Genomic DNA, 17,646 nt, shown 5'->3' with positions numbered 1-17,646 from the left:
ATCGCACCAACAGGCAACTCTCCACACAGGGGTACTTTACACAGCTGGTGACCAGTCACCTCTCACCTTCTGCTCCATTTCTCCAAGTCGGCGGCATGACCCGACAGCTATTTGGGCCCATTTTGACCCAGTACTTGAGATGATAAGGCAAAGGTGTCCTGAAGTAAAAAGACTTCACTTCTGCAGTGATGGGCCAACCACCCAGTATCGGCAGAAAGGAAACTTCTACTTATTCTCCACAGAGCCATATAAACTAGGATTTGAAAATGTCAACTGGAATTACTTTGGTCCCTCCTGCTGGCCTGGTTCCCAGTGGTCTGATCTGCTGAGCTTAGCTGCTGTTTGGTCGTGGTTGATGCTGCCAGAGCTTCCAGATGTTGTGGGATCTTCCGATCCCAGAGGTACCGGCAAGGGCTTACGGCTGAATTATGCTTCTGCGTCAAAATGACGCCGTGCCTACGGCGTCTGGTTTTCGTCGACGCAGAGGACACGCCGTCACCTGCGCCGTCACTGACGTGCACCTCCTGAAAATTGTAACTACGCGTCGAGGAGACGCCGACCACACGCAGACCGAGAGGGCTGTGATTGGTTCGCTTGGTAGCAACGCCTTTCCGGTTCCGGTTATAGACTGAGGTATCCCCGCCACCCCCGCCATTTTTAAATCACTTGACAACAATGGATCCGAGAGACGAGAGAGTCAGCGAGGAAGTGCGGCGTTATAAGCATCTTTATGACCAATCTTCACCCCATTACAAAGATGTGAAGATGGGCCAGAACTCCTGGAGGGAGATATCCATGAATATTGGCCTTGACGTGGTCGAATGCATTAAAAGGTGGAAGAAAATCCACGACAAATACGTTCGGCTGAGGAAGAGGATGGTGTCAAGGAGCGGGGATCCAGGAGGGAGAAAAGTCCCAGAATACTTGAGTTTCCTTTCGTGGTTGGCGCCTCACGTCAAACACAGAGGCACGGACTCGAACTACGATGGGCAGGTAAATAAGCTCCTTTTTTCTACTGGTAACCCCCGGTTTGGGCTAACAATGCTAACAAAGGGCATGATAAACAAAGCCCATACTTGGCTAACCTATTGTTTTCCACTCATACCGTTTTCTTAGCTCATTTAATCCATACATTTAACAATAAAAACTACACATTAAAGCAGATGGACAAAGATTCCACATAATTTATTACATCAAAAATACTACCAGTGTGTACTCCACTACAAATTAAAGTTCTGCAGTCACAACCAAATTTAACTTAAAGTACATACATATATCAGCAGAATGTACTCATTGTGTAGTAAAACGCTCCCTCCGTGTTTTATTATAAGATATTTCTGAATTGGAAGTAATCCTGCATTAATGTGTATACTGCATTTGACTAAAATGTCTGTTTTTTCACTATCACAGGAAGGAAGCATGTAGCACCGAGCCATCGTCCCCCTCCTCCCCATCCTCGGCTGACCCTCCACCGGGTTCCAGTACCCAGCTCCCTTCTGAGTCCAGCCAGCCGGTCCCCTCAGCTACCCAGCTCCCTTCTGGGTCCAGCCAGCCGGTCCCCTCAGCTACTCATCTCCCTCCCTCCCTCTCTCCCTCCCTCACCGTCGCCGCTTCTTTCTGGGTCCACGCCGGGACAGCGGCGGGACCACCAGGATGAGCTGATGTCTACGCAGATGGCGGAATACACCAACCGCCAACTGGAGCTCCTTCAGCGGCTGGGACAGGAGCCCCAGGATGATGCCTTCAGGCTAGGCATGTCACTCATAAGTCTTCTGAGAAGGGTCCCAGAAGAGGACATGTTTAGAACATACCTCTCAATGCTGCATGCCGGGGAAGCCCACCTGAAGAGCTAATCTGCATTCTTTTCAGCACTCTTGTTTGTGTGTGTGTGTGATTTGTTTTTTTGCACAGTTTGTTTACTGCACTGTTTTTGTGTGTGATTTGCAGTTTGTTTGAATAAAGTGCACTTTGATTATATTCTGACTCTGAGCATTTCATGTATCAGTATTTTCAATTATTAGGTATATGATAGGCCAGTGTGTATACACAAAACCATAGGGTTATGAATGAAGAGAACACACCAATTCCTTTACTTTTCAATTCTAAATTAATCAAAATTTTTTGAGATTTAAAACTGCGCAATTCAGGCGTAAAGCTAGGAACAACTTATTACCATCTCACTTGTAATATATTATTTGTAATCAGAACAAATTCTGTCCCCATGATAAAATTATCATCCCCCCTGATTTGTAAAAAAAAAAAAAAAAAAAAAAAAGAGTACTGTGTGTGTATAGTGTGTACATAAGTATATTTATATAAATATCTATATGGGCATGTGTACTAATATATATATAAATATGCAACTGTATGTATGCATGTATACAGATCTGTGTGAGTATAATTACAGTATATAATACTGTTACCAGTGTGAGTACAGTGAATATTTATAAATACAGGTTAAGTGACCAGTGAATGGGGGTAGGACTAAATAAGTTTACACTTCTTCCTACTCTTTTTGTTAATGTAAATCAAGTTAGCAAGTTTTAAAGGATGACATTTGTTTTGTTTTCTTAAACTTCTCATGAAGTGTCTTCATTTTTTTTTTTTACATGTACAAATATAAAATAAATCAAACCAAAGTTTAAAAATGTAAAAACACAAATTATGAATCGTTTCAATATTCACCTATTTTAAGGCCAGCAACTATTACAAAAACAATACTGGGATGAGGAAATCAAACATTTATTTTTCTCCACTTAAGGAACATTTATCACAGCACACTTGTTTATTCCCAAAACAACTATTTACAAAACATGACAGCTAAATGAACAATTTCATTATTAGCCAAGAGTGCCACGGCACACTATGCCATTCTGCCATGGCACAATTCCCTGCGGTGACTGAAAGAAGGCAGTCAAATCATTGCGGACAGCCTGGGCAGCTCTGATGGAACGGCTCCTTGACATCTGTGAGGGATCTATGGGCCCCAACAGATTTGAGTCCCCTGCTACCAGTCCTGGCCACTCCCCAGGCTCCACTGATCCACCTGAATCAGAGTCTGCAAAGTTTGGTGGTATGTATCTGCTCCCTGGTGTGTTCAGATCGTCAGTGTAGGCCAGGTAGTTGTGCAGGACAACACATGCCTTTACAACATCCACGGTCTTCTCTGGCAGGAACTCAACATGCCGTCCAAGAATCCTCCACCTTGCCACCATGATTCCAAAGCTGTTTTCAATGACACGCCTGGCTCTGGAAAGACGGTAATTGAAGGTCTGCTTCTCCATGCTCAGATTGGTCCCTGCATCGGAAAGTACACAGTTTGAGTATTAATGAATAGAACATTGTTGTGTCACAATCATGTGAAGTAAAAACAAAGTAAGTGGCCATTACAAAGACAACTACGTTTGAAATTAGGTCTCTGCCATACCTGGGAACGGGCGCATGAGATTGCAGTGCAGGGGGAAGGCGGCATCACCAACAATCACATGGGGGATTTGGACTTGTGTTCCAGGGAGTTTCGCTGGTGCGGGCAGATTGAGCTCATGGTCGAGCAGCATCGAGCCAAATTTGCTCTCCTTGAAAACGCCCCCGTCACTTTCCCTTCCATATGCGCCCACGTCCAACATGGTGAAGCGATACCTACCAGAAAGAAATTGAGCATTATTTTGAAGTTGCTTAATCATTTTACATATCTACATTTTTAATGTAAAGAAACCCCTGGGTGTTCGGTTGTTCGCTGTTTTCTTGTATAATGTCTGTATGTCTGTTAATAAAAATAATTTAAATATTAAAGATAAAAATAATATTAATACAATTTAATAAAGCAATACCTTGCATCACATGTTGCCATCATAACAATGGAGTGACAACCCTTGTAGTTAAAATAATCACTCCCGGAGCGTGGAGGTGCCTTGATGTTGACGTGCTTCCCGTCGACGCTCCCTACACAGTTCGGAAAGTTCCACAATCTCCAAAAGTCTGCAGCAATAGCTTCCCACTGGCTAGTTGAAGGGCAAGGAAGAAATTCAGGCTGCAGGACCGTCCATAAAGCTTTGCAGACCTCGGACACTACACCAGATACAGTGCAGGCGGCCAACTTGTAGCTCGCTGCAACAGACTGTTGGCTGCCACCAGAAGCTAAAACTCGCAAAGTAACTGCAAGTCTCTGGGCTGCGTCAACAGGCATGGAGTGTGTGCTCTGGTGAGATATCAGCGGCTGCACACGACGAAGCAGATCGTCAAATCGACTTGCTGACATTCTAAAGTACCTGCAGGAGAAAACAAAAAAAGCAGGAAAGATGTGTGAGCCTCAAAAGTTGTCCAGGAGAATAAAACACACATTACAATGCATGAAAGCAGCATTTCCCAAAAAGCATAATCCTCAACAATAAATCAAGATCATGAGATAAAAACTAAAATACAACTTTTTATTTTATTTTATAATTCCAACATTTTATTCCATAATGTTTTCTATCTCCAAACTATACATTTTAATATCATTTTTTAAATCGCATAACTTCAACTTTGAAACCCAAATGTCATTTTATGATTTTGCATTTTTTTTGTATTATATTGGTGGAAATTGCCTACGATACCATTTATTTAGTAGTTTAGGGACCTGTGCTTGCATTGATCATTTTCAAGAAACGAGAAGATGGGCACCAGATTTAGTAGAAACCTAATTCCATCTCATTGGTCCTACATAAAACATTGAAAATACACACCACGCAATGAAACAATGGTAACAGAGACTGCTCTGTGCATGAAATCAGGCATGATGCCTGAGAACAATAGTTACCTGAAGTGCATTTCTTCGTCGATGTCTCGCAGAGGTCGAACAAGCACTGAAAATTCGCCCGTACTTTGCCTCGGTTGGTTCAATGGGCGCACATCCCATCTTCTCCTCCTCCTCCTTCTTCTGTTGCGAATATAATTTAAGATAAACATATTTCTTTCGACATCCAACAACTGCAACTCCAGCAAGATCCTTTCCCTCCCGATCGCCATTGTTTACATTGTGGCCGGAAAAGCCGGAAGCTAAACAAAGAGTCAACTAGAGACCATCATAAACCATTCAGGAAAAGACCGCACCCCCCTAGCGCTCGCGGGGGGTACTGCTCCGCGACGAAATGGAGTGTTGCAGAAGTCCGAAGGGTTCACGACGGCGTCACGGCTGCGGCGTAGGCACGGCGTTGTTTTGACGCAGAAGTATACTGACACCTTTAGGCAAAAACGTGGTCTGGGGGATGAAAAAGGTCAAAAGGTCAAAAACTTGAAAAACTCACTTGGCTTGATAAACGGCTTGAAGGCTTGGAGAACACAAGACAATCTGGCATGGACTGAAGAGGGACTGAGGCTTAAATGCTGTGGGCATGATTGCACCAGAGTGATTGCAGGTGTTGTCAGGTGGGGGGGAGGAGCCAGACACACCCACTCAACCTCAGACCGTGACACAGCGATTTCCCTGGAAGAGGAAAGCCATGACGCAGCCAAGGGCCCACATATCCACGCCTTCATCCAAGGTGGGATGGTGCAGCAGGACTTCTGGGGCTCTGTAAGACAGATTCTGGATGTTGCCTCTATTCCACAAATTGGGTGCTTCTGTTGCCAGCCCAAAATCGATGAGTTTAGCCTTAAAGGGCTGTGAATCATGGTCTACCAGCATGATGTTGTCTGCGTGCCTACGCCTGATGGCGTAGGCACGGCGTCGTTTTGACGCAGAACCATAACTCAGCCTTAACACGGAACCATAAATCAGCCTAAAGGGGTGTTTCGTGGGAAACGCTTCAGGCAGAGCAGTGGATAAAACAGAGTGGCGACAACTTTTGTTCTCTCCGCCAGAGCGGTCACGTGGTTCATGGAAGCCCCCGCAAATTCCAAACAAAGCCCGTGCTGTCATGTTAGTCTATGGGACAAACAGCAGTGAGGTCGCTTTTGAACTGTAAATATTAAAATAATCCGTACATAGGTACATTTACAGCTGATAATGAATCACTGTGAATACATCAATGTCAGTTACGTGTATTGAATGGCTAGATGACAACTAAAAGCGTAATTTGGCAAGCTTCTCTGTGTTATTTTGGGGGGAGGGAAAACTTCGCTTCATGGATTGCAGATAAATTAGCAACTGAACTGTAATCTGGTGCAATGCATCTCTTGTGCAACTACATGAGATTAATGTAAGCGATTTATTAATACTCCCTTACATTGGACAATGATAAATTGTGGTTTTCAGTTAAATATTTTATGATCCAGATGTATTGACATCTGTAGTACAATGCTGCAGATGTTTATCAGTCTGTGGTCAGTGTGTTGTTTTATGCTGCATCTGCTGGGGAGGAATCAGACACAAATACAGTCTGTGAGAAAAAGTAAAATAATTAAAAGACAATTTATGAAGGCTCTTAAATCACAGAAAAATATGTTTGGCATTACGGAAGAACAATTTTATTTAACAGAGACTATATTCCAGCATTAGGACAGCAGAACAAAGGTGGGGCTACGAAATGTCTTACATTTCTTAAAGTGGAACACAAGCTCCTTTTACACACTTACAGAAAATATGAGCATATATTTTATTAGAATACTGAAAAGTGCCTGATGCCATTTCCTGCTAAGGGGCAGGACAGACCTTTAAAGGGGACCTATTGTGAAAAACAAGTTTTTTCTTGTTTTAACATATATAAAGTGGTCTCCCCTCACCCTGCCAACTCAGAAAAGATGATACCCCATGAAAATCTGCAAGGTCTGCCCCCCCCCCGCCCGAATGAGTCCCCCAGTGTCATGTGGTTTCTGTGAGCCGTTTAGATTTGTGCATTTTCTTTACGTCACCAAAATGCAAACCACGCCCTCTGTCTCCTCCGCTGCTGAAACCACGCCCACTACCAGCTCAGCAGGCCGGAGCCCCGCCATTGTTTACAAGCGCTGGCTGTTTCCCACCGGTTTGAACAGCGAGGGAGAGTTAAAATGAGGTTTTGCATCGACACGTACCCTCATAAAAGGATCAGATCCCACAGCACGGACCCGGTAACTGCACACGAGTCAGCGGTAAGTTCCGTTTTTTTTTATGTCATTTATCTATGAGTATGATCTTTGCATGGGCTAAGTATTTAGCTTAGCTCCGGAGCCCCGGCGCTGCATACCGTGCTGCGGGGGCTCCTCACCAGACCGGACCGTCGAGGAACTCCGGGCTCGGAGCTCCGAACCCGGAGTTCCTCGACGGTCTGGTCTGGTGAGGAGCCTCTGGGGGGAGCCGGTTCTCCCGGAGACGGCGGCTCAGCCGGCGGCTCTGGGAGAACCGGCGGCTCAGTACCGTAATAAATTTTTCTTCTGTGGTTTCAGATCTTTCAAGCACCTGGAGCTGTTCACATTCAGAAGACGCGCGGTCCTTGCCTGAGCCAGCAATAGTGCATACATTTTATTTATATATTTTAACAATAAAGTTGCCATTTGTGAAAATTCAGTGTTGTGATTTCTTTAGTTAACGTGATTCATTTGTCTTGTAACATAAGAAGGGAAATTATGAGGAATTGGAGTAAATACCCGTGGTGTACCTGTTTAGAGTTAAATTCAATCTTCCTGTGTGAAGACGAGGTGACTAAAGGCTGATTTATGGTTCCGCGTTACACCAACGCAGAGCCTACGGCGTAGGGTACGTGATGATTTAACGCAGAACCGTGGACACGCTTTGCTACGCAGCTGCTGCTGTTCTCCCCGGAGCGACGCTTTGTCTCCTCCCCTGCTACACGTCATTCAAGCAGCCAATCAGCGCAGAGCCTCATTATAATAGCCCCCACCGCCCTGAAAATGAGCTACAGAAAAAGGCTTTATTATCTGTAAAACTATAGACATGGCCCAGAGGCTGAATTTCTGATTTAGGTAGAAAAAACAAGCTTTAGATTGTTTTTAAGACATTCAAGGCCTGTTTAAAATATACATTAAATGCCATAATATGTCTCCTTTGAACCTTTAATATTTAATCAGTGTAGTGTTTGACCCACTCTGACTTCTCCAAAGGGGGACAATTTGAAAAAAAGAGGCGTATCTGGTGTAAAAGTTGGCTTTATTACAATATCCTCTAGCAATATTTATAGACTTTATTACAGGCTCATGGCCCACATGGTAGGAACAATACAACACAATATCATCCGTGCACATCAACCAAACAAGTGGGAAACAGAAAGAAGAGTGAGAAAAGGTAATCTAGCATCCAAGCGTTCACTATCTTAACGTCTATATATTCATCAATGTTAATAATAATCAAGGTGAGGTCTGACATGCTTCTTTTTTTTTACATTTATTATTGTATGTAGAACAATGATCATACCATGGTATGATGACTAGTTGTGTTAGTGGAGCAGGAAAATAAATGATATTTCTATTTGCAGATCAAGGATGAGATGGAGCAGGATCCTCGTCTTCCCAAGGAGTATCTGCAGAAACTGACCCGGGTTCCCCCTCAGCCAGCTCCGAGGACCCGGGGTCCCCCCGAGCCGGCTCCCCGCATCCTGTCTGGCCCGCCCCGAGGGCGACCCCCCGAACGGTTTCGCCAGTCGGCCCGGCCTTGTGGGCGACCCCCCGAACTGTCTGCCCGGTCCCGAGGACGGCCCACGGAACTTTGGCCGTGTGTTGGCCTGGGCCCCCTCCACCCGCCCCGGGGTTGGGGGGTTTGTTGGGACATCTGGGATCTGTCCCTTGAGGGAGGGGGGGGACTCCTGCCTCCTGCTCTCCTGCTTTTGGGTCCTCAACTAATCCACACCGTGACAACCAGAAGTAACAGTCTTTTTTCATATTTTCATTCAGAAAATGTATGCCTATCCAGTTTTTCGCTGCCAGTCAGCCAGGTCAACTCGACTTCTAATGGCACCATCTGAGGAGGCAAAGAGTTTGCAAAAACTTGGGTCTGGAAGGGCTAGACCAGAGGAGGAAGGTGCTGGCAGAGGCCAGTGCATTTGTCTCTGGCCACGGTGGAGACCCAGCTGACGGTTTTTGGTCCTGGCTCACTGTCAGCTTCAGTTTGGGATATACCAGGGCCAGAGATTTAGATGGCTCCTGGAGAACAGTTTGGGCTATACTCTGTATATTGTACAGAGCACGTCAAAAGAAAGAGCACAGGCCACCCCTCTCTCCCAAAATAAACAGATATTCCTGCAGTACACTTCACAAATTAAAGAGGTGACTGAGGAAGTGGAGAAGTTCACAAAGAAGCTGGAAATGCAGGTTGAAGCGCGGGAAACTGGAGACCCGGGTTATTGGATGGTGAAGTTTGGAGAGTTCCAGGGCTGCTCCATGAAGCAGGTGTTTGAGGACCAAAGCGAGAAGGCCCAGGCCCTCATCAAGAACCTGCTTACAGCAAATGCCCGGCCCAACACAGCACTTTAAGGGATATGTCTTGAAGAGACGCACATCTGCTTCCAGCACCTCTGCAGCTCCATCTGCAGCCTCCAGCCATTCTGCTCCATCTGCAGCCTCCAGCCGCTCTGCTCCTCCAGCCACCGTGAAAGCACTGTTTGCACGTGGCAAACATTTGACTCCCTCATGCCTGGCAAAAAAGCTGATGTCCCCAGTTAAGCCCTGTGAGTAGTAGCTTGAATCTTCCCAACAGCAGTTCTACATTTATAGATTCAGCATTTTACCTGATGACACAGACTTGAAACACTTCTTTCCAGCTCCGGCACCACAATGCACCTTACCTCCGCCGTCAAAACCCCCGACGGAACACTTGGACCGACGGCAGCTTTTCCCTTGTGGTAAGTGTGAACCATCTTGAACACTTTTGTCTCTGTGTGTTGACAAAATTACCGCTAATAGTTTTAACATTTATTTTCCAGGCACTTCTGAGGATGATGATGAGGAACTGGTGTCTGCTGCAGTGCAGTATGAAGCACAGCTGAATACAGGTGTGGCAGATGACAAATATATATACTGTGAGAATGTTTAGTGACACTAAAATATATTATTTGGGGGAAAATATCTGTTTTAAATATATTTTTCTTCACAATACAGAATTATATCAGATCAACCTGGATTGATTCTTTGAGTGCACTTCTTGAAGACCTGAAGGATTTGTACAAACGGTGTCTAATTTTTCGTGTTTTTGCTTACCTCCGCTCACCTAACTCTGTGCACCCATGTGCTCTAAAACATGTGCCATTTTTCACAATTACTGCATGTTCATGTCATTCACCCTATAGCTCTCTTTGAACCGATAGGATGGTGGACAATCGTTGTTATTATGATTAGAATAGTAGTCATTACCGTCTCTGTGTGCATGTTTCATATCTGTGGGCATCATTAACACTGCTGAATTCATTTTTTCATCAATTTCCCTACTCTGCTCTAATTAATTGTTACTTTTTAGTTAACACAATTTACTTTCAAATACAGCTGTATTTACTTCATATTCCTTGCATCAAAAACTGTACACTGGGTTCTTTGTGTTCTTTGTGTAGTTTTTCTTGCTGTACTACTGCAAGTGTCTGTTTTTAACATGTGACTATCAAATGCAACAGTCACCTAATACTGTTTTTCTGCCCGTTTGCTTTAATTTCTCTTTCATTAGCTCTTCCAACCGCTGTGCCTGCAGAGGCCTGTGCCGACCCCCCTCCAGCAGCAACAGCAGGTGTTGTTCCTCATCGGCCACCGGCTGAGCTTCCCAGTCACTGGAAGGATCAGCTTCCTCCTTTCCAGCACGAGTGGATTCGCCAGTCCTTATTCAAGGCCAACGCACGAACCGGCAAGCCAGAGCTGCTGACCCCGCTGAAACTTTGGTGGCATCCCCCTCAGCCCCCCCTCATTCACACCCAGCCTCCTGCCTCACCTGACCAGTTCTTCTGTCGGCCGCTGTTTTTGTGGATGCCCCAGAAGATGTGGATGTTTCCACTCTTCTGTGTCCGTCCAGCCTGTGCCAAGCACAGACTAACAGCAGCAGGGCTGTACCGAACTGTCCGCCAGGTGTTGGACATAGATGGGGGGTATGACCTCGCCACCGAGTACCTGGAGTGCAAACGATGCTCAAAAAAATATCCTGCTTGGTCTGAGGACATCTTAGGCCAGCTGGATCTGGGCCATCGCAGCAGATTTCCAGCTCTGCTCACATACAGGTAATTCATGATGAATGTCAACCATTGTGAGGTGCTTACATTTGTTTTGTTTTTTGTTTAGACATTACACTCTTTCCTTTCCTTAGATACTCATGTGACATCCGGGTGCTGAGGATGATGAGGGAGAGGACGTTGGGCAACAGCGTGACTCAGCTCTTTAAAAAGCTCCAGGAACAACACGGCGAGGCGTGGATGCAGCGTGTCCTGCAGTACCCGACGGCTTGTGAACCCTTCGTAAGGTGCTCGGTCGTGCGCCCCGCCGTGTTTGCTGAGCCCCCCCCCCTGCCTGCACTTCCCAAGCCCAAGTGGCTGTTAAGTGTGTATGCCAGGGATGTGTTAGGGCGACTGCATGAGGTGAAGGCCAAGATAACGAGCATCTTTGGCTCAGTCCTCAAGATGGACTCCACCAAAAAGGTATCACAGCCGCTTTTATCTGTAGAATTTTGAATGCAAACATAATGAACAGATCTTTAATCTTGTCTGATTTGATCTTTTCTGAATAGGTCACCAAGAAACTTGCTGGTGCTGCTGCAGGTACAGCTGCCTGGTGCACCAATGTGGGAAATGAGCACGGTCAGGTTCTTGTCTCTGTCCTGACAGCCGGCGAGGGACAAGCACTGGACGCCATGGCAGCTGGCCTGATGAAGCGGTACAGGGATGCAGGAGAGGCTGCCCCGAAGATTATGTACGTGGACAGAGACTGCTGCAGTCTGCATGGCCCTTGTCGGGTGAAGGCCATGTTTGCTGAGTGGGATGAGCTTCAGGTGCGCCTCGACATCTGGCATTTCATGCGCAGATTTGCTGCAGGCGTCACAACGGAGGCTCATCTCCTATATGGCCTTTTTATGGCACGCCTGTCCACGTGCATTTTTGAGTGGGATCCGGATGATGTTGCCGCTCTTCGCCGTGCCAAGGAGGGTGAGCTGGCAGCGAGGAAGATCGGCCACATCTCGGCAGAGGCGGTGACAACTCGCATTACCCGGAGGGAGTTGGCGCTGCACTGCAGGAGGAGGACCAGAGGGGTGGAGGAGACCAGCAGACTGATCGACTCGTTGATCAGTCTGTTTGATAGCAGCAGTGGGAAGGACACCCTGGGCGTTCCTCTGCTGGACCACGAGCGGATCCAGCAGATATGGCAGGAGCAGAGGAAACATGTGGGCTGCATCCAGGACCCAGAGGACATCCCACTGTACGTCAGAACAGGCACCCTGAAGAAAGGCGGTGTGGAGCTGTGCTGCTACAGGTGTGCCCGTGGCTCCACCTCTCTGGAGTCCTTCCATCTCCACCTGAACAGATTTATTCCAGGTATTGCAATATTATGGGTTTCTAGTTAAATATGTCCTTTTTTTGTGTCTGGTTGTAATGTCAACTATTTTTTAACATAGTTCTAAAACATGTTACAAATACCTCATAGCATTGGTATGTACACATATGTGTGTCAAATTTAGTGATTATCTTGTACAAATGTGACACACACCTCTTTGTTTATTGCACCCCCCAGGAACCAGTGCCAGTGATGCACATTTCCAGGCGTATCTCTTGGAAGGGCTGATGCGCTGGAATGATGACCGGATGGAGGACGCCCTTAAAGGAGCAGCTTCCATCCGCTCTTATGGCAGCGCTCTGAGGGAGGCAGTGGACCGGGCTCAGCCAAACGGTGCTCGGGAGGTGCTGGGATGACCACTACCACAAGGCCGGAGCATACACAGGCAAGAAATTCCACATGAAAAAGAACACCTTGATTCATTTTTTCTGTAATAATATTTATTAATCAATTTAACCTCAAAGATAATTGATAAAATATTGATTACTTTATTTTTTCTGTTTTGTTTTTGTAGGTAAATTGCTGGGAATGGAGTACTTGTACAACCAGACCGGCAAAACACTGACGCCTCGCCATCAGCCGACGAGTGGCCGCTTTAAGGCTCCTAAGCGGTCTGGAGTCACTCCTGGTGTGGAGAGTGTCAAGCGTTGCTTGATTGGACATCCTGGGGGGGCAGCTCAGTGGCCCAGCACCAGCCGCTTGGTTGAAGCCATGTGCATAAGGCTGTGCACTTTGCACAAGACGACAACCAAGAAGGCTGGAGTTTCCACCCCAAGATGGACCAAGATCCTACGGGACTACCACCACATCCGGGACTTGGTACTCAACAGTCCAAGGGTTCTGGCGGGGACAACGATCCAGCTCTTTGAGCTGAATCAGCGGACACTCATTCAGTGGTAAGTCAGGTGCATTATTGACCTCCAATTGACTGAATACTTCTCTCATGAAAACATATCTAACAAGTGGTCTTCTCGCAGGTTTCAACGCCGGCAGAAGAACCAGGAGATGAGTGTTCTCTCCCAGGGCATGACTGCAGCCAACCCAATTCCTGTAGCCCCGGGCCACCTTCCACCACCGGAGGAGAGACCGGAGGTTTTTCCACTTACATCTGGACCGAGGCATGAGTTTTTCCTCCCTCCAAATCTCCAAGGACAGGCTCCTGTTCTGCGGCCAGGCCGACGGCCCGCTACTGCCACCAGGGAGCAACCCACTGCACCGGTACTGACACCTCCTGGACCTTCAGCATCCAGTGCAGGCCCAGCTCCACCTGTTCATCCTCCTGTGCCACTGGTACGGTCAGGGGTTAAGGCAGAGCAATGTGTTCATAATAAATACAACATGGAATTGTTATGGCATTAGTCTATTAATATATTTATAACAAAAAACAGATCAGCAATATGCAAGGCATGTAGTTTATTTGTAGAGCATAGTTCATACACAAAAGCAATTCAAAGAGCTTTACAGATACATAAAATCAGAAAGGGAAATAGAAACAATATTTATGAATGAATACAATTAAAAAGTACATATAAAATCAGTACAAAAAAAGAAAGTGATAAGAAGCACAATTTAAAGGAGCTTGAGGCCGGATTGTGGCAAGATTTATGAAAAAAATCCGTATACATTTTAAGTTTTCTAGTAATAATGTCAGATGAAGCGTTCCAAACCCAAAAGAATGAGCCCTCTAGTGTATCTCTCCTTTTCCTTGAACAGGCTGTGTGCTGCAAAATGTGCTGCAATTCGGCCCCGAATTTCCCGCGCTGTCCTGCGGATGTGACGTCACATGACGCTGCATGCACGTTCTCCCCGTTCTCCCGTGCCGGCTTCACTGTTGGCTGCAGTACCCCCAACGGCCGTCGTGGTGAAGGGTGGCGCTAGAGAGCCTCATTTCTTAAAAGGAGCCTCATGCTCCTTTAAAAGCAAATGATAATAAAGTAAGTAGAAAGAAGATAAGATAAAATGACTAGGGGGCGTTGCCGCTACACCCAACCCTGCCTAACACGAACCTTGTTCCGGACATCGCTGGTTCGGTGGTTTTTTTCTGACCAACATGGTCAGCTGTCATACAGCAGGATTTCCCCGCTCAGGCCATTTTGGGTTGTTACACCCACAGACGCTGACCGCAACACGTCTGTGCAAAACACATGAAAACACGCAACTCATGGTCAATGCGCTCCACAGTTGTGGTATATTGCCTACCAAAAGCATCGAAGATATGGCCGACCCAGTCATCTGAGATTCAAAGGCATGTGCTTACAATGAGTGTAGGGAGCACCTCTTCAATGCATATGCAACTCTTAAGCAACCTGGGGAAGCAGAGGTTTGTGTAGCACAATGGACCACAGAAAGGATCCATAAAGAAGAAAAATCCTCCATGATTACAGTCAAGAGGGATCTCAGAACAACAGAGTCTGACCTGGTTAGCCAATTTCAAGAAAGGCTCAGTAGATTTAAGCAACACATCTTCAACATTAGATGGCAATATACAACCTACAGACAGATCAGAGAGACCCTAAACATAGATGAGTGCATGCTGCACATTGATTTTAGCCAAAATTAATTGTGCAAATACAGCCAAGAAATTCAATCAGTCCACTTTGGAGGATCGCACCAACAGGCAACTCTCCACACAGGGGTACTTTACACAGCTTGTGACCAGTCACCTCTCACCTTCTGCTCCATTTCTCCAAGTTGCCAGTACTTGAGAAAAGGCAAAGGTGTCCTGAAGTAAAAAGACTTCACTTCTTCAGTGATGGGCGAACCACCCAGTATCGGCAGAAAGGAAACTTCTACCTATTCTCCACAGAGCCATATAAACTAGGATTTGAAAATGTCAACTGGAATTACTTTGGTCCCTCCTGCTGGCCTGGTTCCCAGCGGTCTGATCTGCAGGTTGTTTTTTTTTTTACATTTATTATTGTATGTAGAACAATGATCATACCATGGTATGAAAATGACTAGTTGTGTTAGTGGAGCAGGAAAATAAATGATATTTCTATTTGCAGATCAAGGATGAGATGGAGCAGGATCCTCGTCTTCCCAAGGAGTATCTGCGGAAACTGACCCGGGTTCCCCCTCAGGCATCTCCGAGGACCCGGGACACCCCCCGAGACAGCTCCCCGCATCCTGTTTGCCCCCCCCCCCCCCGAGGGCGACCCCCCGAACGGTCTCGCCAGTCGGCCCGTCAGGGTTCAACATTTCCCCCAGGTTTTGATTCTCAGTTCTGTCCCTCCTGCTTCCCATCTGCCCTGATTGTCTGCACCTGTGTCTCGTTATCCCCTGTGTATATCTCGTCTTGTCTTTCCCCTGCTCCCTGTCGGTCCGTACTGTTTGTTCCCTCCATGTTCTCCTCTAGTTTTGGATCAGTGTTTCTGTTCTGCCTTTTTTGATCCTGCTAAGCAGCGCTTTTGGTTTTGTCCAATAAACCCTGCTTTTTGTGAACTCCTGCCTCCTGCTCTCCTGGTTTTGGGTCCTCAACTAATCCACACCGTGACAACCAGAAGTAACAGTCTTTTTTCTTATTTTCATTCAGAAAATGTATGCCTATCCAGTTTTCCTCCGCCAGTCAGCCAGGTCAACTCGACTTCTAATGGCACCATCTGAGGAGGCAAAGAGTTTGCAAAAACTCGGGTCTGGAAGGGCTAAACCAGAGGAGGTGGTGTGGCAGAGGCCAGTGCGTTTGTCACTGGCCACAGTGGAGACCCAGCTGACAGGTTTTTGGTCCTGGATAACTGTCAGCTTCAGTTCGGGATGTACCAGGGCCAGAGATTTAGATGGCTCCTGGAGAGCAGTTTGGGCTATGCTCTTTATATTATACAGAGCACATCCAAAGAGAGAGCACAGGCCACCCCTCTCTCCCAAAATAAGCAGATGTTCCTGCAGTACACTTCCCAAATCAAAGAGGTGACAGAGGAAGTGGAGAAGTCTCCAGCAGCCTCCAGTCGCTCTGCAGCTCCATCTGCTGCTGATCTGCTGAGGATGATGAGGGAGAGGACGTTGGGCAACAGCGTGACTCAGCTTTTTAAAAAGCTCCAGGAACAACACGGCGAGGGAAGGATGCAGCGTGTCCTGTAGTACCTGACGGCTTGTGAACCCTTCGTAAGGTCCTCGGTCGTGCGCCCCGCTGCATTTGCTGAGCCCCCTCCCCTGCCTACCCTTCCCAAGCCCAAGTGGCTGTTAAGTGTGTATGCCAGGGATGTTTTAGGGCGACTGCATGAGGTGAAGGCCAAAATTACCAGCATCTTTGGATCTGATTTCCAGCTCTGCTCACATACAGGTAATTCATGATGAATGTCGACCATTGTGAGGTGCTTACATTTGTGTTATTTTTTGTTTAGACATTACACTCTTTCCTTTCCTTAGATACTCATGTGCCATCCGGGTGCTGAGGATGATGAGGGAGAGGACGTTGGGCAACAGCGTGACTCAGCTCTTCAAAAAGCTCCAGGAACAACACGGCGAGGCGTGGATGCAGCGTGTCCTGCAGTACCTGACAGCTTGTGTTAGGGGCGCACGACAGGTCCTCTGTCGTGCGCCCCGCCAGATTTGCTTAGCCCCCCTCCCTGCCTGCACTTCCCAAGCCCAAGCGGCTGTTAAGTGTGTATGCCAGGGATGTTTTAGGGCGACTGCATGAGGTGAAGGCCAAAATAACCAGCATCTTTGGATCTGTCCTCAAGATGGACTCCACCAAAAAGGTATCACAGCTGCTTTTATCTGTAGAATTTTGAATGCAAACATAATGAACAGATCTTTAATCTTGTCTGATTTGAACTTTTCTGAATAGGTCACCAAGAAACTTGCTGGTGCTGTTGCAGGTACAGCTGCCTGGTGCACCAATGTGGGCAACGAGCACGGTCAGGTTCTTGTCTCGGTCCTGACAGCCGGCGAGGGACAAGCACTGGACGAAATGGCAGCTGGCCTGATGAAGCGGTACAGGGATGCAGGAGAGGCAGCCCCGAAGATTATGTACGTGGACAGAGACTGCTGCAGTCTGCATGGCCCTTGTCGGGTGAAGGCCATGTTTGCCGAGTGGGATGAGCTTCAGGTGCGCCTCGACATCTGGCATTTCATGCGCAGATTTGCTGCAGGCGTCATAACGGAGGCTCATCTCCTATATGGCATTTTTATGGGACGCCTGTCCACGTGCATTTGAGTGGGATCCGGATGATGTTGCCGCTCTTCGCCGTGCCAAGGAGGGTGAGCTGGCAGCGAGGAAGGTCG

At 46.9% G+C, this 17,646-nt stretch overlaps 1 protein-coding gene across 1 annotated transcript; it reads right to left on the bottom strand.

The window, feature by feature from the left end:
* Window positions 1-2,840: 2,840 nt before the first annotated feature.
* On the bottom strand, window positions 2,841-4,890 carry LOC133462185 (putative nuclease HARBI1). Its single transcript, XM_061743327.1, has 4 exons — window positions 4,799-4,890; window positions 3,831-4,268; window positions 3,428-3,639; window positions 2,841-3,298 (listed from the first exon to the last, which is right to left on the bottom strand). Exons 1-4 carry the CDS (start codon window positions 4,807-4,809, stop codon window positions 2,841-2,843), a joined length of 1,119 nt encoding a protein of 372 aa, XP_061599311.1. The 5' UTR covers window positions 4,810-4,890.
* Between the last annotated feature and the right edge of the window lie 12,756 nt (window positions 4,891-17,646).

This window comes from Cololabis saira, chromosome 16 (genome assembly GCF_033807715.1).
Source record: "Cololabis saira isolate AMF1-May2022 chromosome 16, fColSai1.1, whole genome shotgun sequence".
NCBI classification, from domain to species: Eukaryota; Metazoa; Chordata; class Actinopteri; order Beloniformes; family Belonidae; genus Cololabis; species Cololabis saira.
This window is presented reverse-complemented; position numbering and strand designations above follow the sequence as displayed.